Raw genomic sequence first — 25,498 nt, forward strand, 5'->3', positions numbered from 1 at the left:
ATATATGTTCGGTTTTGAATTTACACATACTTTTTCCTTGGGCATCTTTCTTTTAGTTAAACTGGTAACACAAATGTTATAACTGCAACTGGGTGGATACCTCTAGTGGTGGACCGTTAGTCCCTAAGTGTATCACCAGACTAGTAGCATTTACTTCGATATGTTACTAGATATAAAAGACAAACACTTTTATTTTGTAATTAGGTCTTTCCACTTTTCTGTGGAAAGACCTATTGTTTTTCTTCTTATTATTATTAGGTCTTTCCACTTTTCTGTGGAAAGACCTATTGTTTTTCTTCTGATTATTAGGTCTTTCTACTTTTCGTGGAAAGATCTTTTGTTTTTCTTCTGATTATTTTTTTTTCTTCTGCCGTCTTAGATGCTTTTGTCTTGGAACATATTTGGCCAATGATGTTGTAAAGTAATGGGGGTCTCAAAACTCACCCTGTGTGACCGAACACTTATTCTTATAGGAGTTATCTCCCAGCGTCCCTTTTTCTTGTTATCGCTATATTTCTAAAACCGTAAAAGATTTTAGCAAACTGTTTTCACCAAATTGTTCGTCTACTCTTGAGAATGATTTGGTTTATTCTGACTTGAGTGATCGGAAGACAGCTTATGAGAGTTATTTTCCTTTGAAAATTTAAAAAAGGCGATTTGTTGGATAAATTCATACGTTTTAAGTCGTAGAGGCCTACAGTCTTTTGATATGAAGTCCTTGATCCATTTGAAGGAAATTGAGGTCAAGGTCAAAGGTCAAGGTCATGTTCTAAATTTTGAATTTTGCTTGTTATCGTTATTCTACTGAAACTGTGACAGTAAATGATATGATGTGTTTGCCAAATAACTGTTTACAATAAGGCGCAACTTCAACCAACCCTTATAGGAGTTTTCTCCCCTTATGTTTTTCAAATCAGTATTTCTCCACAACCATACAAGTGATTGACCTCCGGTCTTGCGTTTTGAGTTCACTGACCTATGAACTTGACATTGAGATCAAGGTCAAAGGTCAAGGTCATGTTCAAAATTTTGAATTATGCTTGTTATCGTTATTCAAAAGAAACTGTTACAGTAAATGATATGATTTGTTTGCCAAATTACTGTTTACAATAAGGCCCAACTTCAACCTATTTCAGTCAAGTGTTTTGGTTAACCCTTATAGGAGTTTTCTCCCCTTTTGTATTTGAAATCAGTATTTCCCCACAACCAAACAAATGATCGACCTTGGGTCTTTTGATTTGAGATCACTGACCTATGACCTTGAGATCAAGGTCGAAGGTCAAGGTCATGTTATAAATTTTGACCTTTGCTAAAAATTAGTTTCTGTTCATAATAAAACAATTAAGTCTTCTGCATATACCTATTAATCGTATTTTTTTATATCAATTTGAAGAACCAAATTACATCAACAAGGAATGACATTTTCTAACATCGTTTTTTAAATTTCATTCTTATTTTCGAGGTGGAAAGACCTTCAATTGTTTTCTGAAGAATTGATTTTTAATTATTATTATTTTTTTCTTCTTCTGTCACTTTTTTTCTGACGGTGCTTTTTTGTTTCGCAAACTGTCGCTTAGATTTTTTGCGTATGATATCGAACAGTTATTACGATTTTGAAACTGACCCTGTTAAGCCGAACACTTTTTATTGTAAGAGTTATTTCTCCAAACACTGTTTTTCTTGTATACAAATCTCCTTCGCAACCGTTAAAGATTACGACAAAATTATTTCACCAATTTGCTTGTTATATCCTCAGGATCTTAAAAATAATTTTGACCGAAGCGGTCCGGAAACTCCATATGAGTGTTATTTCCCCTTCTGTATTTAAAATAAGTAAAATATAATTGTAATTAGTAAACCAAAAGTGATAGAGACCTAGGTTCTTTTGATTTGAGGTCCTTGGTCCAAAAAAAAAGAAAAAAGTGTCAAGGTCAAAGGTCAAGGTCATTTCTAAATGTGGATTTTGGCTTATTTTTAACTTTTTTCAAACACGATATAAGATATCGACAACATATTTTTGCTTAATTGTTGGTTACGACATGTCGTAATACATACATATTGGTTTAAAGGGTACGCTTACTTCAAATTAGAGTTTTCTCGCCTCTTTTATGTGAAAATATGCATATGGTGATATAACTCATGAACCAAATATAATTAAGACCTGGGTCTTTTGATTTGAGGTCCTTGGTTGATGACCTTAAAATTGACCTCAAGGTCATAGGTTAAATTGACTTTCTAGATTTTGACCTTTGCTTTTACCTCATATGTTTACATGATAAATCCATGGGACTTTTTGCATTAGGTTTCAAGCCATTCAACCTTGGAAAAGCCAACCGGAAGTGGCCTTGTGTAAACCGGAAGTAGCTATTTTTTGTTCTTTATTAATATAAAAGTATATAAAACGAGATCTTTTTGGAATCAGTGTCAAGTACACTTTCAAATAATACCAGAAGAAACGTTTTCAAACCGGAAGTAACAAATTATATCCCTTATTTAAAAAATATTTCATAGAAACCATATATTTTTGAAATCAGCGTTCAATAAGCTATCATTTGACGCTGGATATTACATTTTAAACCGAATTTTATTACTTTCATATCAAAATACATGGTTTTTGGTGAAAAGACCTTCAATTGTTCAGAGAACAATTGGTTTTTAATTAGTTGTTACATTTCGATTTTCGTTTTAATAGTAAAAGAAGTATAAATGTTAAGATGAAGGTATGATAATAAGTTGATTGGGTCCCTGAATTGCAAAAAAAACCAGTAGAAATACGCAAGCTATGAACATCTGAAGGATATTTTAATTGGCAGATTGATGATACATTCATATTTGAAACTAAGGAGCCAAAACATCATGGCAAAAAAAGAACAAAGACAAGCAGACAATCAATAGTATACTCAACATTACATAGAAAACTAAAGACTGATGAACACTCCGCCAAAACTGGTGCGTGATCTCATGAGCTCGGCAAATATAAAGAAATCCCACTAAACATATGACACCCGTCGTGTTACACCTGTTTTTTGTTTATCGCAGTTATTTCTGGAGCTGTAGTGGTTTCGTTGTAGTCATGTGAAGGTGTATGATTGAATCATTTTATTTCAGACTATACAATTTCATGTTTTACGTAAAAACAACTGACGACAAATCATCCTGGTACGATATTGTGGGTTTTTATTTTTCTTGTGTGGTGTGCGTGTGTTTGTGTGCAATGTTGATTATTACAATACTTCGAGAAAAGATTTTGATATGATTTTGATAGTGTGGATTTTAAGCTTTGAAAAACAAATTTAGTTTACAAAGACTTAAAGGAACTTTAGAGTATTATATATGACTTTGTATTTGTTGTCTTTTTACACTTTTTGTTGATCTTTAAACCGACGATCCTACACATTATGATAAGAAATAAAATCGAAATAAACTGTTCTCTTTTGTAATAAACATATTCATATAAAAATGTTTTTACTTTTTAAAATGCTATAAATGTGCAAGTAAAATTAGAACATAAATATCTCACCGGCTCTGCATTTCCTCTGAAATAGAAACAATAATGACATAGGCAACGGAATTACCATTTAACAAAAAGGTTCAGAATAACACTTGTGTATTGTGACGAAATGTCAGTTTCTCGAAATGGAACTTGTTTTTCTTATAATTGTGTGTGTTGACGTTGTTTTAATCGTACCGATAAATAACTTTTGTTTTTATTACATATGTCTTGTATAAATTATATGTAAGCATTGTTGAATTAACACTTTTATTATCCTTGCCTTAGTTTGACATCAGTTGTTTTAATTAACGAGTCTGTTATATTTTCTAACATCAAAACCACATCCTATCACAGACAAAAAACCTATACCCCAATCTATTCCTTTTATAATCGAGGTGTTACCTTACCAAAGAAATCAACCATATGAGGGTGTATACGGAATATAAGAGTGCAACGCCTTCAAAAAAAGAATTACTGGATGTAAACTTTTGTTCCTTTAAGTTATATTTGTATCTTATTACAGATTGCACTTTGTAAATACAACTGTTTCGCAAACCACTAACCAAAATGTATAATATTCATAGATATGTTAATTTGTCAACGTACTGGTTAATGATTTTTTATGATTCATCTGATAGAGACATAACTTCGGACTGTTACCAGTCTAAATAGTTATCAAAGGTACCAGGATTATAATTTAGTACGCCAAACGCGCGCTTCGTCTACATAAGACTCATCAGTGACGCTCATATCAAAATATTTATAAAGCCACAAGTACAAAGTTGAAGGGCATGGAGGATCCAGAATTCCAAAAAGTTGTGCCAAATCCGGCTAAGATAATCTTTGCCTGGGATAAGAAAATCCTTAGTTTTTGGAAAAAATCAAAGTTTTGTAAACAAGATATTTATAAAAATGACCACATTATTGATATTCATGTCACCACCGAAGTGTTGACTACTGTGCTGGTGATACCCTCGGGGACGAAACGTCCACCAGCAGTGACATCGATCCAGTGGTGTAAATAGTTATCAAAGGTACCAGGATTATAATTTAGTACGCCCGACGCGCGTTTCGTCTGCATAAGACTCATCGGTGACGCTCATATCAAAATATTTATAAAGCCAAACAAGTACAAAGTTGAAGAGAAATACTGGATAGTTGAAGAGAAAAAACATACTATTGCCGTTAAAAATGATTGAAGTAAGCAAAAAGTAAAGGTAGGCGTAGTTCATAATTTTAGTAGAAGTTTTAATTCTAACAAGTTCAGGGCATATAAATGTTGCACATATGCGCACAGCCCTATGTTTTGACCTTTGAATAAAATAAAAGTTAAATATCAACTTTCTATTCTAGGATATAATTCATCACGAAACGTCATAGTAAAAGTGTCACAGTTTTAGCCGCAAAGGGAGTTCCTATTTGAAATTGCATTGTCTATATTTACAGAAATGCAACCTACAAAACACATTCTTATAGCATTACACTTACGAAAAAGTTTAGAAATTGACTACTAAATTATAATCCTGTTATATTTGTAATTCTCATAGGATTTTGTCTAATGCTTAGTCAGTTTCTGTGTGTGTAACATTTTAATGCTGTGTCGTTATTCTCCTCTCATATTTAATGCGCTTCCCTCAGTTTTAGTTTGTTACCCCGATTCTGTTTTTTGTCCATGGATTTATGAGTTTTGAACAGCGGTATACTACTGTTGCCTTTATTTAGGCTCGGTCGCTCGGTTATCGTTAAAAATGACTGAAGAAGGCAAAAACTAAAGGTAGGGGTAGCACATAATTTTAGTATAAATTTAATCTCTAACAATTTCAGCGCATATAAATGTTGAAAATATGCAGCACAGCCCTTTGTTTTGACCTTTTGATAAAATAGAAGTGAATATCAACTTTCAATTCTAGGATATAATTCATCACGAAACCTTCATAGTAAAAGTGTCACAGTTTTAGCCGCAAAGGGAGTTCCTATTTGAAATTGCATTGTCTATATTTAAAGAAATGCAACCTACAATAACACATTCTTATAGCATTACACTAAGACTCGGTTACTCGGTTATCGTTAGTTTATGAAGTCTACGGAACCATCACTGCGGGGAACTCATGTTACCTCATGCAAAGCTCTGATTCCTTTCACGACTTTGACTATACTTTTTGGACCTTTTGGATTATAGCTCTTCATCTTTTATATAAGCTTTGGATTTCAAATATTTTGGCCACGAGCATCACTGAAGAGACATATTTTGTCGAAACGCGCATCTGGTGCAACAAAATTAGTACCGTTGATTTTATTACCGGCAGTACAATATGCCAAACGCTGAAACATATTAATAGTATTGCTTCCATAAAATAATTTGTGTGAGAAAAAATTTAAGTGAGAAAGAAACGCAAAATTTAAAAACAAAATATAATCTAACAAGAATGTGTCCCTAGTACACTGATGCCCAATCCGCACTATCATATTCTATGTTCAGTGTACCGTGAAAATGGGGTAAAATTTTAAATTTGATATTTAAATTAGAAAGATCATATCATAGAGAACATTTGCACTAAGTTTCAAGTTGATTGGACTTCAACTTCAACAAAAACTACCTCGACCAAAAACTTTAACCTGAAGCCGGATAGATGGACGGACGAACGGAGGTTTTGAACAGAAACAAGTTTTATTTACACACGAACCTTCTCTTTGAAAGTCAAAACGAGAGGTGGTATAAACAAAGAAACCCATTTTGAAAACTTGCACAGTGCAACTGTTTACAGGATTATCCAGAAATCGATCAAGAAAAATATTACTGGTTCAAAGTGTCATTACTGCTAAGAAGACTATATTGGATAGCCAAAAACTCTGTAAATACAATATTGACATGATCAAAATAAGATAATACTTGACGAACGTATGATATATGGCCCTTTCGACAAGTTGCAGATACATGGCATATTGTCTACACTAAACCTGTCAATATTTTTGTCCAAAATCTGTCAAAAGCGATTGCCTTTTTGCCTTTAAAAAGTACTGGACTTTTCAGACATGTGTAGCATAGGTATATGAACAAAATCTTATATTTACATCAAAATGATTGACTAAAAACGGTTCAAAATAAATAAGCATTAGACGGTTAAAGACTAACCTTGTGCTGTTCAAATATTTGCAAACTGTCAAAAGTTTTATGGAATATTCCACAATCACAAACATCTTCTGAATCTTCCGAATCTGAAGTTATATACATTGTGTTTTAATACATTGTCAAATGTTATGTGAAATAATCAAATCTTTACTATCAAAAGTCAATTTTATAAAGTTTTTCTTGTTTCCGAATCCCTGAATTTCTATTGTATCATTGTAACTTGACATTGTGCACTTTTGAAAAATACAATAATTATTTACATTCAATAACACTTTTAATTTTGATTCTTGTATCGTTTGACATTTTGCAAAAGATGCACATCAACCACATATTTTTATTGACGTGAAGTTTAAAATAATTGCCACGTATTAAAACAGACAGTCCTTTATAAATCTCATTTTGGGAGAAAAGGGACGTTGTTGGAACATATTTGATTGCTTTCTTTACCATGGAAAAGAAACAAATCGAAATGAAATCAGATTAAAAACAGCATAATTCGGATGCTTCCTGAACAATATGTGATTATTGTATTGTTAAAATAAAAGTTTTCAATCAATATATCATAAATTATTCGATATTCAATATCCAATCCAACAGACTTCCCAGATTCAATTTTATACTAACATTTTGTAAAATTGAAAGAAAACTGAATAGTCGGGAACATGAAAAACTACACAGTTGTAGTTAAAACGAGTAAAATGAGATGTAGGAAATGGTTTTGGGATCTCCAACAGTTATCGTCAATTGTCCTGGTCCTCGATTACCATCTTTATTTACCAAAATTATAACAATTGCCACATAAAAGAACAATATAAAACCTTATGACCCTTTATAACAGGATAGTTTGTAAACGGACGAACACTATGTTAAAATGTGTAAATATATTTTGATAAAACGATGGATTACCAAAACTAGAGCCTGTGTCGCATACTGTGTGTTTAGTATGTGCATATTAAACAAAAGATACAGATAGATTCATGACATTTTGGTGATGGTGATGTATTTGTAGATCTTACTTTACTGAACATTCTTCTTACTAACAATTATCTCCATCTATAATAAACTTGACCAGAGGAAAATATTTTGTAAAAATTTACAAAAAAATGATAAAAATTGAATAAAATTCTATAAAGATCAATAACTCCTTGAGGGGTCAACTGACCATTTTGGTCATGTTGACCTATTTGTAGATCTTACTTTGCTGAACATTATTGCTGTTTACTGTTTATCTCTATCTATAATAATATTAAAGATAATAACCAAAACGGCAAAAATTCCTTAAAAATTACAAATTAAGGGGCAGCAACCCAACAACCAGTTGTTTGTTTCATCTTAAAATTTCCGGGCAAATGGATTTGGACTTGATAGGCAATTTAACCCGTGTCAGATTTGCTCTCTATGCTTTGGTTTCAGAGTTATAAGCCAAATACCCCCTATATTCTATTTTTTAGCCATGGCGGCCATCCTAATTGGTTGGCTGGGTCATCGAACACATTTTTCAAACATAATGATTGTGGCCAAGTTTGGTTAAATTTGGACAATTAGTTTCAGAGGACAAGATTGTAAAATTTTACAAAAAAAATTGGTAAAATTGACGATAAAGGGCAATAAATCCTTAAGGGGTCAACTGACCATTTTGATCCTGTGGAGTTATTTGTAGATCTTACTTTTCTGAACATTATTGCTTTTCACAGTTTATCTCTATCTGTTAAAATGACCAGTTCAGAGGCAGCAACCCAACAACCGGTTGTCCAATCCATTTGAAATTTCTGGGCAGATAGATCTTGACTAAATAAACAATTTAACCAGATGTCAGATTTGCTCTAAATGCTTTGGTTTCAGAGTAAAAAGCCAAAATTGACATTTCCCCCGATGTTCTATTTTTAGCCATGCTGGCCGGGTCACCAAACTCAATTTAGATACCTCAATGATGATTGTGGCCAAGTTTGGTTAAATTTGGCCCAGTAGTTTCAAAGGAGAAGTATTTTGTAAAAGTTAACGACAGACGACAGACGACAGACGACGCACGACGACGCACGCCGAAGTGATGAGAAAAGGACATTCTTGAAAATCTTTTGTAGTAGGGAAGACTTTAAGTGACAGTTTGATATACATGACTAAAGTCTACCCGATGCCGTAAAAGAACTGTGATACCTTCCTTGTCTTTAATGTAAATAACTGCGAGATCACATTAAAAAATAAGGAAACATACGGATATAATCAAAAGAGATTCATAGAAACATATCTTTGTAATACAAGTATAAGGAATACTTACCGTGTCACTTTGCGATTGAATGCTAATTACAACGTCCAAAGCACTTTTCTGGTTTACCTTTATCATGAACGCGCATAGCCGTATTTTATTTGTAATTTAGAAAATAATTACTTGTTTCATACACCCTGTTAGGAAAACGATGATTCGGATGTCAATTTGTTGACCCCAACAACAGATAAATAATTCATATACTTCCATATGTTTTTTTACTAATTAAGGGTTATTTTTTTTTTTTTTAAAGTCAGCCCTAAAATAGTTTTAATTTTAACCATTAAGGAATTTTATAAAGAGAGACTAAAGGTAGATGATTCTTACCATTCTTAGGTTCTTGTTTTATTTGGACCCTTTCGGGAACACTTTTGTCACTATATATAGGGGTTATTCTAGCAGCAGGTGAAGTACAGTTGTCGACAGTTGTTTGTAGAACCATATCATCTACATTGGACATCTTTGCCATTAAGTTACCTTCGTCCTCTATAAGCAGCTTGGCCATTTTGTTTGGTCTTTCATACTCATTTCGTCGTTCTTTATTCCGTCAGCAATGGAAAAAAAAATACAATAAATTTTTAAAACAACAAATCATTTGACCAAGTCAACAACCTGAATAACAATACCATAGAATAGTACAAACCGGATTTTATTAAACAATCCGAATAAAACAGCCCTACCACTATATATATATATATATTACATAGTTACGTTAATCATGTATAGTTTCACCTGAAGATTGTTATTTAAACATGAAAGTACTAGTGAATTAAAACTATTCATACCGGAAATGTTGGATTTTTTAGTAATCTATATATATATATATATATATATAAGTGCCTATAAATAGCAGCACATGACATACAAATCTATGGGAGTGTGGATTAATCAGTACAGAGATTAATTCAATTACACAAATAAAATTATAGATTGCCTAACAATGTAATTTTAACACACTATTTAGTATGTAAATATAAGAATGTTTAAAATATTTACAAAATGATGAAAATAAACGCAATATTTCGCTAGACCAACTAGCTTTATCAAGCGTGCATCTATCCAGGTGAAATCGGATGTAGATGATAAGAAACTTTTGCAGCTCAACGTCTGTGTTGCACTGAACTGCCTTCAAAATATATATATACAACTCGTCTAAACATCAACCCAACAATGTTAGATCTGTAAATTTGCTTTCGCAAATTTTTGGTTCTTCCCTCGCCGGGATTCGAACCCATGCTACTGTGATATCGTGACAACAAATTGCCTGCACTGCAGCCGTCCCGCTAGACCATGTTGGGTTGATGTTTAGACGAGTTGTATATACATTATGTACACAGCCATGTATCACCATCATTGATGGCGATCCGATGGATACATCTGTTGTAGGGTTGTCACTGACTCAGACGTACTTATGTATATATCTTTGTGCAATGATATTGAACACTTTTTAGTGTTTTGTTTTCCATCTATTTATCGGTATTGTTACACAATCTTTCAGACTCATATATATATATATATATATACTTTATACATATTCTAACGCCTGGTATTTCTTAATCATAAGAAATCCGATGGACAAGGTATAGTTTGCAGTTGTCACTAAACATAGGCAGAGATATACATATATTAATTTACAGTGATTGTATGCTTCTAAAAATAGATTAGCATCCTGTAATTATACTGAAGAGATGAGTTATCATGAGTAGATGATCATTTCTGTACACTAAAAAGAATACTTCGTGTATTGTATCAGAGATCCTTGTGTAATTCCTACGACAAGGTAAAACCTCCCGAAACGAAAGCTTATTTTAATAAGCTAGAGTTATAGGAGGGGATACGGTCTCTGCGCAATGCTAGGCGGTGTTGTCGTGAAGTTAGAAATACAAAGTACAGGTTCCAGCCCCGGCGCCGGGGAGGAAGTTACGAATCAAATCTACTCTAACATCGTTAGGTTGGTTGTCTAGGCAATATAAGTACGTCTGAGTCAGTGACAACTCTACAACCGAGTTATCCACCGGATCACCAGCAATGATGGTTATACATGGCTGTGTACATTATGCATGGTTTTGTGACTGTATCTTACATTAATTTGTAGGATCCTTTACTATAGATAATTGAGCTGATCTGTAACAATAACATGTCCATGCCTTATATATCATGTACTGTAGTACGCCGCTAGATCAAAACTGACGAGGAAAGGTAACACACGGCCACCGAATGCTTTATTTTTGTGCAGCTCAGGTGGTCGTGTGCTCTAGCGGGACGGCTACAATGCAGGCGATTTGGTGTCACGATATCTCAGTAGCATGGGTTCGGATCCCGGCAAGGGAAGGACAAAAAAATTTGCGAAAGCAAATTTACAGATCTAACATTGTTGGGTTGATGTTAAGACGAGTTGTATACATATATATCTCTAGATTAGCCTTCCGTAACAAGGTAACACTACGACTATTGAAGTTATATTTTAATATAGCGGATGTGGTCGAGTGGTCTAGAGCGCTGGACATGAGGCTAAGCGATTGGTGCTGTAGTGTATCAAAGGTGTGAGTTCGAATCCCGCTGAGGGACGAACAAAAAATTGTCAGTAGAAAATCTAACTCTAACACTGTTTGGGGTAATTTTCAGACTTAAATGGACTAAAAAATTGCCGAATTTCATCTCTATTCATAAATGAAGCAAGTCAATGCATTGTGCATGACACTTTTCCGTCGAGCTAATTATTTTAGAAGGTTTTACGGTCATCTAAAAGGTCTGCAGTAGTCTTTTGCCAGACTTTAAGAATTTTATTGTAATATAAGAGAACGAAAAGATAGCCTACGATGCTACTTCGATGTATTCAAACATGCAAATACAAGATTTGCAAGAAACAATAATCGACATGTTTGACAGAATCGACAGAGTAAAATATGTTGTTCTAATTCCCAATTCAGCAGATTTATCTAAGCTGAGTAAAACAGTATTAGAAAAACAAGAGATTTGAATTTAATAGACATATATATAAACATTCCAGGGCCCCATGATAGGAATTTATAGCCTACATGCATAGATTTTCATCTAGCATCTATACTTAAAATAATTAGTGTATACACTCATTAAGTTACACTGTCAATACAGATATGACGGCCTTATCATCTTCACTTGTAATATTTTAGCAATTGTGGTTTTCTTTAGCATTGTTAATAAGGTCGATAATCTGTTTAAATTAACATATAAAAAATTTAATAAGTTAATGTCCTATCTAGACTAAGAGGTTTATAAGGGTGATATATGTTGTTATAATAGAATCTAAGATGTCACATCTCTCAGTATAAAGACAGAAACTAATCAATATTTGCCACCTGATAGCTTTCATCCACAGTGTACCTTTAAAAGTATCACAATAGGAGAAGCTATATTGCAAATTGGATATAGTGATAATTGAAGTCATTTGAATAAGAACCTGTTTAACCTTGAACAAAAATTAGTGAACAGAGTATGTAAAGAAAAAGTTAAAATCACAAAAATACTGAACGGAAGTGAAAATTCAAAACGGAAAGTCCAATATCAAATGACAAAATTAAAAGCTGAAACACATCAAATGAATGGATTATAACTGTCATATTCTTGTAACAGGTATTTACTTATGTAGAAATCTGTGGTTTAAACCATTTTTACAGCTAGCTGAACCTCTCAATTGTATGACAGTCGTAAAAAATTCCATTATAATGACAACGATGTATAAACAAAAGAAACAGATATATAAGGTATAAATGTTAAAACTAGGGGTTCAGCTATCAACATTGTGTAATAAATTAAATCACTATAAAAATTAAATTAAAACAACAACAAAAATATGTAACAAAGAAACAGTAAAAGGCATAAAGACAAAGCGGTCACATTGGTAAAATGAAAGACAAGATATAAAAATTTACCATAGCACACTAATATAATGTACAGAGTCACGTCATATGTAACAAAGAAACACTAAAAGACATATGGACAAAGCACATAAGCAAAAATGAGAAACAAGAATACAAAAATTACCACAGAACAACAACGGACAGAGCTTCTTCAATTGGATATTACAATAAAAACCTGACTAAACAGTAAAAGTAATATTCATACAGACGAGTGAAAGAATACTATAACACGTTATAAAGATGCACCCAGAATCTATACTTTAAGAACATCCTGCATTATGTGTGAAATTGATACGGAATATTTATTAACAAGTTCTTGGTACCTTCCGATGAACTTGGTGTTTTTTTTTAGAAAAAGGACGATACTTTCTTTGACTTCTTTGACTTACAACTGGTCAATCAACTTTCTACTCAGACATTGATGACGTCTGACAAGCAGCTAAATACTGCTCTTAACTCTTGAATATCGAATAAGCCTTTGATGACCGCGCCATTCACATTCGAGGTATAAGTCTAAACATGAGGCGGAGTACGCCCTGTCTATTGTTTCTTTGATTTCTAGTTCTGGGTGATATATTGATGGAACCCAATCAGAAAAGTTTAGATTGTTAATGGAAAGAACATCATCAATATATCTGTGTGTGAAGTTAAATGATCTTCTTGATTTTACAAATGTTTGTCGGAACTCTGAATCATTTGAAAATAAAAACGCATGACTAGAGATCGGAATAAGCTGTATTTTGAAAAACTTTTCGAATATTGATCCTCAATGCTCTTCAACTTCGTAATTTATTTGGCCTTTTTATTTTTTTTGGATTCGAGCGTCGACACTGATCAGTCCTTCGTAGACGCGCGTCTGGCGTAAACTACATTTTTTTTTAAATCTTTCTATCAATGATGAGTTTATTTAAGACACCAGAAACAAATAACTAACTATAACTCGGCAATTAAAGGGTCAGGTAGAATACTAAGAAAGTATTAGGATAATTTACAGTCAGATGAGTGTTGCAGACAAATATTTAAACAAGTGCCTATTATTGGGTACAGCTTTTGATTTTGCCATTTTTTTAAAGGACTTCCTTACCTGGAGGGGCATATTGTTTTCTGGTCTGAACATCCGTCCGTCCGTCCGTCTGTTCGTTCGTCCGTCTGTCCATCTTCAGGTTAAAGTTTTTGGTCGAGGTAGTTTTTGATTTATTTGAAGTACAATCAACTTGAAACTCAGTACACATGTGCCCTATGATATGATCTTTCTAATTTTAATGCCAAATTAGAGTTTGACTCCAATTTCAAGGTTCAACGAACATAGAAAAGGGTAGTGCAAATTACAGGTTAAAGTTTTTGGTCAAGGTATTTTTTGATGAAGTTGAAGTCCAATCAACTTGAAACTTAGTACACATGTTCCCTATGATATGATCTTTCTAATCTAAATGCCAAATTAGAGTTTTTACCACAATTTCACGGTCCACTAAACATAGAAAATGATAGTGCGAGTGGGGCATCCGTTTACTATCGACACATTCTTGTTGTATCTTACTTTTGGTATGGTTTCTCAATTAAAAGATATAAGTAGATTTTTAATGAAAATCTACTATTTGAACAGTACATTGAGTCAGAGAAAAGGATTTACACCATATACAATTTGCATATTATATCTTTTATTTTGGTGTCTTTTTGTAAAATTTTTGTGATGGACAAATTTATTATATCTTCTTTGTTTCTCCCTAAAAGAAAAAGACGCAAGTGATTTGTTTTTTTTATACTATTTACGACCATTTAAATCATTCAAGAAGATATAATTTTTTAAATTCTTTTAAATCAAAGTTAGCTTCTAAAAAGTTTTATTTAACTCCCAGGAAATGCAAAACGAAAAGTATCTGATCAAAAGTCCATCTTCCAGACTAGTTACAGGCATGTAGAAAATGGTGGAATAAAACTGTTTTTTTTAGCTTAACCTCTCACTTTTATGAATTGAAATCACGAACAAGCTATTATTTGAGAAATATGCATATTTATATTCATACTTTACCTCTTCTTTTGTTTGATGAAACATATGCATGTTCGGTTTGCAGTGTACACAGACTATTACCAACGTTCAGGTAACGAGCTATATCATGCAAACAAAGGTCAAATTCCTGTCTATCGTACATGAAAATCCTTCTCATATTCTCTTCATGCAACTGCAAAAGTAATTACAACATTACATATATGTATGTTTTGTAAGACTTACATCAATGGCGAGTTCAATTTTTTTGACAGATTATAAATCGATGGTAAATATACAAAATCTATGGCAGATTGTTTATAATCCATTCAGCAGATTTTTAAGACTCCATATCTATGGCAATGTTTTTAATTTCCTTAACTATGGGGGGGGGATTTACTAGTTTTCCAATCCATGTTTGCTTTTCTACAAATTGAGGACCAGTCAGAACATATATGACAAATGACTTGTCTGAAAAAGCGGATTTTAATTTGTCCAACAGAACATGTATTCGACAGATATATAACTGAAATGATATAGATAGTTGTTAGACATAATTTTTATCACATTTTTTTCTTTGCTTCAATGGTACAGGTAGTCGCTGTAAAACAGCTGAACCATATTCCATATTATGGCAATTTAAAGAGTTCAATAGTGAAAAAAACCCAACAACAATACAACGACATAGCATAACAAATAATAATGAAAGAAAAGCAAAACAAATACCGACATCTCAATAAAAACGGTACAATTAGTTTTCAAAGGTACCAAGCTTATAATTTAATACGTCAGACGCGCGTTTCATAGATATAAGACTTATCAGCGACGCTCAGATTGAAATAGTTAGAAATCAAACAAGTATTTTGAAGAGCATTGAGGACCCACAATTTCAAAAAAGTTGTTTGAAATACAGCTAAAGTATTCTACACCTGGGGAAAGAAAGTAATCAAGGAACAAAGCAATAACGAAATTGTCAATAAAGGTCGTTTGAGAACAACTTAATGTCATGAGGCATGATTTTAGTGTCCAAATTGGGAACTCTATTTCAATAAATCAACTTTGCAGCAATGAAGTCATATGAAAAAGATATCTCTTAGTTGATTAGAAATTCCTAAGCTGTCATACATAGTTATGGATATGTTTCAATTGTCGCAAACACAACACTATAGTGTGTTACCGAAAATAGCGACAACGCATAGGACTTATCAACACAACAAATGCAACATGTGACACAGAATCCAGAGCACCTATATCACCCTTGCATTTTTGTTTTGGTTCGTACTGCACAATCATTATATTTGTATGTGGTGTCATGTACATTGTGTTTCTAATTTTTACCATAACGTTGACAGCTGAAGCCAGAAAATAAAACCAGACTAGTTTAACCCCGGTTATATTCTGATATTCATAGATAATCAAGACCATTGGCTGGGAAGAAATATTTTTATTGGTATTATCAAATATTCTTAGAAAGAACGCTTTTTAAAATGTATTTATATGATAAAAGTTTTCACAACAGAAACTAATTCAGTTTTCATAAACGCTTCTAATTTGCATGATACACGATTGCAAATTGTACTTTTGTTGTGCTTTCATTATGCTTTGCATTGCTTACAATAAACACTTTTGTTGTCGTCTGATTTGATGATTTTTTGTAGTGATATAAAAATAAATATTTGTATAATAACTTTCAAGTTGTGAAAAATTTGAGCACATTTCATGTTTTTCAGAAAAAGTAATTGTTTTTTTTATGTTTCATACAGTTTAAAATTTTGACGTACCAATTCCCTTTCTTCTTTTATTTGAGGAAAAGATCCCATTAGCTCCTTCCTGTCAGACAATGGTTTACGAAAGACTAGCGACTCTGATAGAAAACATATACTTTATTAATGAACATCAAGGAGAATGAATGAAATTTCATTTTTTTTAGTAGTCTTAATATAAAAGGCATTTACCAAGTAATACAAAATGTGTTTATGAATAAAATAGCAAACAGTACACATTCTATATGGTTTTAGTGTAAAAGACGCCAATAACATTCAGAGAACAAACACAACTTTGTACAATGCAAAACTATAGGTATCGACAGATTGTAGTACCGTAAAAGTACATATTATGTGTGGTTTTTTTTATTTCATAAAATGCGGCTCCCCAAGGATGTTGTAAAGTCCGCTGACTTGAAGTACGGTATAGCGCGTCGCTCAATTGTAACGTCACTTTTATTGCCGTTCTTTCTTCAGGTTTCTCAATAAATATTCAATTTGAAAGCCGAACGATATCTTATCCACTATCCTTAATAGCAACAGCATCATAAATGTTAGGATAAACCTTCTCAGTTGTAATAAGTCTTCTATCGTAAATCAAAACTTTCTAACCAAATATTTGCATTGATGGAAGAATTTGGCAAAAGAAACCAAAGTCCATAAAAACTTTCAATATTGAACGGAAGACTTTATTAACAAACGCAACGAATAAAACAAAACACGTCATATTCCTGATTTAGTACACGCATTAGAATATATAGTTTTTATTGTTGGAACCTAAAGTGTGTGCCCCAGCTGTCTTGTCTTGTCTTAACTTTCATTACAAAGATCGCATATTAAAACCGAACTCATTACATGTATTATATTTGTAAATGACAATTGGCGTTGCTAAATTTTGAGGTAATTATGGTTATAATCAAGGTTATATTGTTGAAGACGATCTGACGATATTCTGTTTTACATATGATTGCAATGAACAATATCGTCACTGTGGTCGAAATGCACATAACACTTTAAAATTCAGTGTGTCCGATACGCTTTTCTTGATTTCATTCATCAGGATAGTTCAAATCTGACAGACACGGATTAAAAGATAGTAGAAACGTGTACATGAGGATATAAAATTCCTTAAATATCATTCTTAAGTCGGTTACGAAGTTCTGACTTCTCGGATGGTAATACTCACAGAGACATACAGTCCATTATCAGATGTAGACATCCATCAATACCATTATACCAATTTTAAAAACAATGAAACTGATTTCGATCAAAATAAGATGGCTCAAAGATTCTCGAGAAAAAAAAATGAAAATATAAAACCAATTTCAGAGTTGAAACGCTTACAAAACAAAACATTGACAAACAGTAGATGTAGAATCTGGACAAGGAACTCATACCCCCCATTTTCCACGAAATTACGATATTTAACAACACGAAGCCGTTCCATATAAACAAACCAAAACTCACCATTATTTGTGTCCATAAAGTCTAAAGAAATAATGACACAAGAAGTGCTATCATTATTAGAATCGTGATTTCGTTGTAGTACAGTTGAAAGTAAAGTTTCAATAAGTTCAAGAAAAAATCCGAGAGAAGTAAAGGCTGATGACTCTACATCCAAGCAAATAATAATAGAACCTTCTTTTACAGTCTTTATGTGCATATAATCTGACGAAAGAGTTTTGGAACGTCTTTTAATTTCTTGAACTGAGAGGATATCCTCTCCTTCCATCTTCAGTTCCAATGGTACCGTTCCTAAACAAATGAAGGAAAATAGTGAGTTGTATTCCATATAACTTATTTATCTAGCGATACGATTCCAAAAGTTGATAGGTTGATTAAAAATTACAAAATGTCTTTGTCACGAAAGTAAAGATACACCTTTCATTATCATAAATTTAGAAACAATCAGAGGAGACACCAAACGAGTATTTATTTGACCTCCACAATATACATTTCGGCAGTGTAAAAAGGTAGCCTTAGCAACGCCATTTATTAACACTCATATACTAATGAAAAGAGGAATTAGTTTTGTGGTAGGGTCGTTTGCTGACCTTTAACTCGGGCTAGTATTACCCAATCTTTAGGTTATTTGAAATGTGTATTTGAATTTTATGTCTTTGACTTGAAGAAACAGTTCACCCTTGTAATTTTTTTTGTTTGATTTTAAAGTGAATGTCCCATCAGTGTCGTTCAAAAACGATAACATATTTGCTATAGAATTTATACTTTTAAGTCGCAAGAATGGTAGTCAATAATCTATATAGTAATTGAGGTACAAATCATGCTAATTGATTGATTGAAATCAATGTGCAATTATGAAAGTAATTCTTGAAGTGTTCGTATATATAAGTAAAAGTAACGAAATATTAAGGTATTTTATACAAGCATTATGATATGTTATCCAATTTCAATAAAAAAAACAACTAAACGTGTTTCATAAAGTCAAGGTTGTAAAAGTGATGTTTTTTCAATAGTAATGATTTTATTATTCAAATATCTTTTGTTTATTGTTTATAAACATTATGCTAAATTGTATTCCAATGCATTATATATAAACTATGATTTGTAAATACAGATAAATAAATTCTAAATATGGTATTCGACATTGCTAAATTTTATGACGGTTTGTATGCACATTATTTCGACTATTGAACATGTTTTTTTTTTAAATCGTTCGATATTTTTCTTAAGTGTCCTTATAGTTCATACATATGCCTCATTTTTTTTATCTTGATTTGTTTTCTGAATTAATGTATGAGATTTAAACATCTGTAATCTTCTGTTCACTAAACTTACTAACGTAAACACAGCGAAACGAATGACGACTTAAAACCTCACAAGTAAGACGAACCACGAACTTTTGCATTAAACATGATTAATGATTTCATTTATTTGATATTTATCAAACATATCCTGATAAACATCCTACCTGAAAAATTCTGACAGGTTGCACAGCTTCGGGTGATTCCATTTTGTTGTTGTTCAAGTTCGTCAAGATCAGCTAAAAAGTCATATTATGTTTGTGAGTATATTTTAAAATACATATCTTAAGTAATATAACTTGAAAAATAATTATTTTATACTTAGAAGTTATATCATTCATAAGTACAAAGGTTAATTAGATATAATGAATGACAATTTAACAAAGACTTCAAGAATTCAATTCCAATAGTTACAGGGTAAATCCCAGTGGTTTATTCTTGTGCTGCTTATCGTAGATTGAAATAAAATGTTTAAAATGACAAAAAAGTACTACATCTATGTGGCTATATTATAGTCAATAATCTATATAGTAATTGAGGTACAAATCATGCTAATCGATTGATTGAAATCAACGTGCAATTATGAAAGTAATTCTTGAAGTGTTATGTTCGTATATATAAGTAAAAGTAACGAAATATTAAGGTATTTTAAACAAGCATTATGATATGTTATCCAATTTCAATTTAAAAAAAACTAAACGCGTTTCATAAAGTCATGGTTGTAAAAGTGGTGTTTTTTTCAATAGTAATCATTTTGTTATTCAAATATCTTTTGTTTATTGTTTATAAACATTATGCTAAATTGTATTCCAATGCATTATATATAAACTATGATTTGTAAATACAGATAAATAAATTCTAATTATGGTATTTGATATTGCTAAATTTTATGACGGTTTGTATGCACATTATTTTGACTATTGAGAATGTTTTTTAAATCATTCGATATTTTTCTTATGTGTCCTTATAGTTCATACATATGCCTCATTTTTTTTTTATCTTGATTTGTTTTCTGAATTAATGTATGAGATTTAAACATCTGTAATCTTCTGTTCACTAAACTTACTAACGTAAACACAGCGAAACGAATGACGACTTAAAACCTCACAAGTAAGACGAACCACGAACTTTTGCATTAAACATGATTAATGATTTCATTTATTTGATATTTATCAAACATATCCTGATAAACATCCTACCTGAAGAATTTTGACAGGTTGCACAGCTTCGGGTGATTCCAAATCGTTGCTGTTTAAGTTCGTCAAGATCAGCTAAAGAAGTCATATTATGTTTGTGAATATATTTTAAAATACATATCTTAAGTAATATAACTTGAAAAATAATTATTTTATACTTAGAAGTTATAGCATTCATAAGTACAAAGGTTAATTAGATATAATGAATGACAATTTAACAGAGACTTCAAGAATTCAATTCCAAAAGTTACAGGGTAAATCCCAGTGGTTTATTCTTGTGCTGCTTATCGTAGATTGAAATAAAATGTTTAAAATGACAAAAAAAGCACTACATCTATGTAGCTATATTGAAAATTTAATTAGATATGTATTAATTGCTTTTTGATGATTACGTAGAATGTAAAATATAAGTTATATCAAGCCGTTCAACACTAACACTATCCGCTTTGATAGTGCTTGATTACAGAAAAATAAAAAAAAAACAAACTCAAATAGAAAACTGATAAGCATATGCAAGACTTAATCGTATAATAGAGTCTGCAACAAATAATGTTTCTCGCTTCTCGTTTTTTATATAGATTAGACCGTTGGTTTTCCCGTTTGAATAGTTTTACACTAGTAATTTTTGGGCCCTTTATAGCTTGCTGTTCGGTGTGAGTCTAGGCTCCGTGTTAAAGACCGTACCTTGACCGTTAATGGTTTACTTTTATAAATTTTATAAAATTCTTACTTGGATGGAGAGTTGTCTCATTGGCACTCATACCACATCTTCCTACATCTATAGTATATTAAAAAAAAATTACGAAACTTCATAGAGCAAGTGGCACAGTGTTTACAGTACAGGGAGTTTCTTTGGAAAATTGGACTGTCTAAATTTGCAAAAGTGCAACCTGAAACTATTCAAACAGAAAAAATATGAGCCCAAATAAAACCATCCTTGAATTAGGTGCCTCGGTGAAATACTGAACTACGTTTTGATGATATAAATAGTTTATTATACTGGAATGTGATTGATGTATCTTCAGATAAATTGTAAAATTAAGGATAAACATGTACTAATGTAGATCATTACAGAATGAAATATATACGTTGAGTATTATGTTCTATAAATTGTCGGAATCCTTGTGTAACAATCCATACAACTGATCTGTTTATTTTGAAAGTGATGTACTAATATGTCATATTTACTGATCAAAAATTGTCATTTAAAATCTGAATACTATTTATTTATTTGTTTTTATAGTGTTCATATATGTTCTATCCTAAGATCACAATCTGCATGTGATAATATATAAAAGCAGTGTGTTTGTAACATGTGTGTATAGAAACAAATATAGCTTTGATTTTTGATTGATATCAGAAGTGAAACTTGAATTATTTTTTCATTATGATACTGAGAAGATATTTGAATTTGTGAATGTAATACTTCCAAATACGAACCTGTTGTAATCGATTTTCTAAGAATTATTTGTTAAGTAAAATGTTTGTTTGTTTCAGAAAAAAAAAACCCAGTTAAAATCGCTTCTGGTAGGGCAACATTTCCAAAGGATAACATTTGAATTTTCTTCTGAGTTTTTTACTTTTTAAATTCTAAATTACTTTTTATTCGACCAGTTGCCTGTAATTCATGGCATTAGTAGTAAATGTTGTGATCATTTTAATAATAATTGTATCTTTAGTATCAGATGTGTTGAAGATGCAAATAAAGATAAAGTTGTAACTCTGTAATCTAAGCAGATCTACACTTATCTAGCGGTGTTTGATCATTTGATAATGGGTAACTTTTTATTCATGGTCTTACTTAGCATATATACCTTTAAATTTACACATGGATAATTCATGTTGGCTGTTAGCTTCTTTAAATCGCTCAAGAGTGTTGAAAAGTTCCTTTTCCAGCCTCGGATTAATTTCTGATGTCAATAATTTGTCAATTTTTCTGATGTATTCGGTGCCTCCCAATTCGATGATGCATGCACTAATTTCCGTCCAGGTTTGTAGAAAGGTTTCTACATTTAATGAATATGTTGGGTGGTGGGAAACATATTTATTTTTAAACATACGAATTCTTTCGATATTTGCAGACATATCTTTATCATCATCTGTCGGCATGTTGCCCCAACCTGTCTTATGAGGACATATAGTACTGAGATTCCTTAAAATTGTATAAAGTAAACTGATATCAAGATCTGATAAGTTGCCTTCGTAGTATGAATTGTCAGGGTATAAAACTTGACGTTCATGATTATTCAACACTGGTAAGATTCTATTTTTCATCCCATTAAATGCAAATCCTAAATTGGTTGCTGGTAGTCTACGTTTCAAAACGTCCACTAGAACGTTTTTACCAATATAAGTAATAAGCTGTACTAATTTCAAATAGTTGCATTTGTTGATTCCCTCTTGTAAATCTAAGAAAGATATATAGATAATATTATTTAAATTGTCATTTGTAAATATAAAGAACAGACACCACACATATATAAAGCCAACGATTCATCGAAGTTGTTGCTCTATTTTTTTTAAATACTTACTATTGGTATACTAGTATTTAACTAAAACGGCACGTAAAAAGAGTTGTTCAATAAGTGAAATGCTCCTATGTAGTTAATTATTAAGATTTAATCGAAAATTTAAATATGTAACACTTTAAATCCTACGCGTTACCGTTTGCAGTGCACTTGCTTGATTATAGACTGGTTGGTGACCTATTTTTAACTTATTAACATCTATTTTATCAGCAATCAAAGCCGCGCTTCAAAGTTATTGTGAAACTGCATATTCTAGATGTGGATACTAAAAAATTCCAAAGATCTTTTAGAGTACATACAATCTAAGACTCTTTCATCTTGCTATAGTATTAAAACATTTGACTTTTCTACACTTTACACAAGTATTTCTCATTTCAAACTAAAAGACAAATCAAAAGAGTTGGTATGGCTTTGTTTCATAAAAAGAATGGCCTACATTGATACAAGTATCGTGTTTAAGGGATGAATAAATCTTACTTTGTATAAAATCACTCTGATTCAAACAAAAATTCTCTGAAACTGACATTACCAAGGTGCTTGATTTCTTGATTGACAACATATTTGTCACGTTTGGAGGACGTGTTTTGCAACAAACTATCGGCATTCACATGGGACCCAATTGTGCCCCTCTTCTTGCCGACTTGTTCCTGTATTATTATAAGGCTGTCTTAATACAGGAACTTCTTGGGAAGAAAGATAAAGATATCTACAATCCCGTTCCCTTTTCACAAATGTGATTAACCGCATAAGAAAATTTACCGGGTTTGTGATAACATGAGCAACACGACGGGTGCCACATGTGGAGCAGGATCTGCTTCCCTTCCGGAGAACCTGAGATCAACCCCAGCTTTGGTGGGGTTCGTGTTGCTTAGTCTTTAGTTTTCTATGTTGTGTCTTCTGTACTAATATTTGTCTGTTTGTCTTTTTAGCCACGTTGTCAGTTTATTTTCAATCTATGACTTTGACTCTCCCTCTGATACCTTTCGCCCTTCTTTTGTTGAAATATATCGTATTTCGTTATACACAAAATTAAGAGTCCAAAAGTTGTTATATCTTACAAATATCACGTTAAGAATGTTCGCTCCTCTATTTCAGAATAAAAAGCTTTTAAAAAGAATAATAGATAGTATATAAAGAACTTAAGAAGCAGAACAAAAAATTAAAGATCCATGTCCTCAATTTTGAGATATAATCAATTGAAAATTTTGCAAGAAGGGATTCTCTCTAGACTTAACATACATATAACATTAGCATAACTTTCCTTTCATAAACTGTAAAAAAAATTACAATGATTTTTTAAAGATTTAATAAAAAGTTTTTGAAAGTATATATAATAAAATAATGAAAACCGTATGAGTAAGCGGGCATAATTTGTTTTGACAATATATTACATTGTTAAAACTAGAAGATTTCGAATATTTGACAAAAAGTAAAAAACATGAGTAGCAAACATCTTTATGTTAGAAAACGCACATTATATTACTCGTGCATCCCCAAAACAGTTATAAACACTTGCTAAATATTAAAGCAAAAAAAAAAACCTTATTGTATGAAAAACAAAGGAAATGAACAATACAATACAATAGTACTGCATGGTAGATTTTGATAACGCTATATTGGGAAAAAAGAACACTATAACACGTTATTGAAATGATCAACAACGTCAGTACCAAACATCTATACTCCGAGACCATCATGCTTTATTTCTAGAGTTCCTGATATCGTTCTAGAACGAGGAAATCAAAACCTGAATTGACCTCATATTCTATTATATGATGAGATAAGATTTTTTCTAATATTCAAATTTTATCTTTTTTAACGAGTTACCTTCTGGATTACGTTAAAGAAAAAGCTTAATTACCTGAAACAATAAGTTAGAAAAATATATGTTTAAACGTCAAATTTGGAACTAAATGGACAGTCTTAAGTAAGACCCAAAAAGACAAGATATTTTATAGATAGATTTAAAAAAAATTGAAGATGGTCCTTAAGTAGAGCTGAAATTCGACAGATACAACTTAACTATTTTGTTCAGAAATTTAATGGATTCTCCAGTTTAATCTTATTTCTGTTCAATATGTGAAATTTTTGCGTTTGAGATACCCTCTTTTGCTCATCGGTAGTATAATTAGGAATTGCTTTTATATGAATCACAATAATTATTGTATCAGGAAATATCTTCATATATAGATATACAATAGCTAGAAGATGTACAGTCTACTACATTATGAAAACAATTACCGTCTGTGTCTGTTTTCTCTTTTGTTTCTGTTTGGGATATACTAATGACCTAAACAATAAAGAAATTATCCACTATTCACTTTTAATCTATAGTTATATCACATGGCTAGTAAACGGTATGATCGTTAGATTAATATATGCATTAACACAACCACTTTAAACCCATTTATATGAATATGATATTTTGATTTTATTTAATGATTTTCATTTTCAAATGTAATTGTCAGGCTTCAATG

At 31.8% G+C, this 25,498-nt stretch overlaps 2 protein-coding genes across 4 annotated transcripts in view; both read right to left on the reverse strand.

Annotated features, from left to right (window-relative positions):
* The window catches only part of LOC143072193 (uncharacterized), a 30,529-nt gene extending 12,248 nt beyond the window's left edge, over window positions 1–18,281 (reverse strand). For all 3 annotated transcript variants that reach the window (XM_076247017.1, XM_076247016.1, XM_076247018.1), the window contains exons 1-6: window positions 18,000–18,281; window positions 16,551–16,633; window positions 14,815–14,965; window positions 9,214–9,423; window positions 6,627–6,709; window positions 3,521–3,536 (exon numbers count right to left, since the gene is read on the reverse strand). In XM_076247017.1, coding sequence (XP_076103132.1) covers window positions 3,521–3,536; window positions 6,627–6,709; window positions 9,214–9,423; window positions 14,815–14,965; window positions 16,551–16,633; window positions 18,000–18,264 — 808 coding nt within the window. In that variant the 5' untranslated portion in view covers window positions 18,265–18,281. The remainder of the gene's footprint in view (window positions 1–3,520; window positions 3,537–6,626; window positions 6,710–9,213; window positions 9,424–14,814; window positions 14,966–16,550; window positions 16,634–17,999) is intronic.
* Window positions 18,282–20,455: 2,174 nt separating this feature from the next.
* LOC143070923 (uncharacterized) overlaps window positions 20,456–25,498 on the reverse strand; it is a 35,114-nt gene continuing 30,071 nt past the window's right edge. Inside the window, exons 6-8 of the mRNA XM_076245021.1 lie at window positions 25,263–25,311; window positions 22,308–22,901; window positions 20,456–20,568 (exon numbers count right to left, since the gene is read on the reverse strand). Coding sequence (XP_076101136.1) covers window positions 20,456–20,568; window positions 22,308–22,901; window positions 25,263–25,311 — 756 coding nt within the window. The remainder of the gene's footprint in view (window positions 20,569–22,307; window positions 22,902–25,262; window positions 25,312–25,498) is intronic.

Source organism: Mytilus galloprovincialis, chromosome 4 (genome assembly GCF_965363235.1).
Source record: "Mytilus galloprovincialis chromosome 4, xbMytGall1.hap1.1, whole genome shotgun sequence".
Classification (NCBI taxonomy): Eukaryota; Metazoa; Mollusca; class Bivalvia; order Mytilida; family Mytilidae; genus Mytilus; species Mytilus galloprovincialis.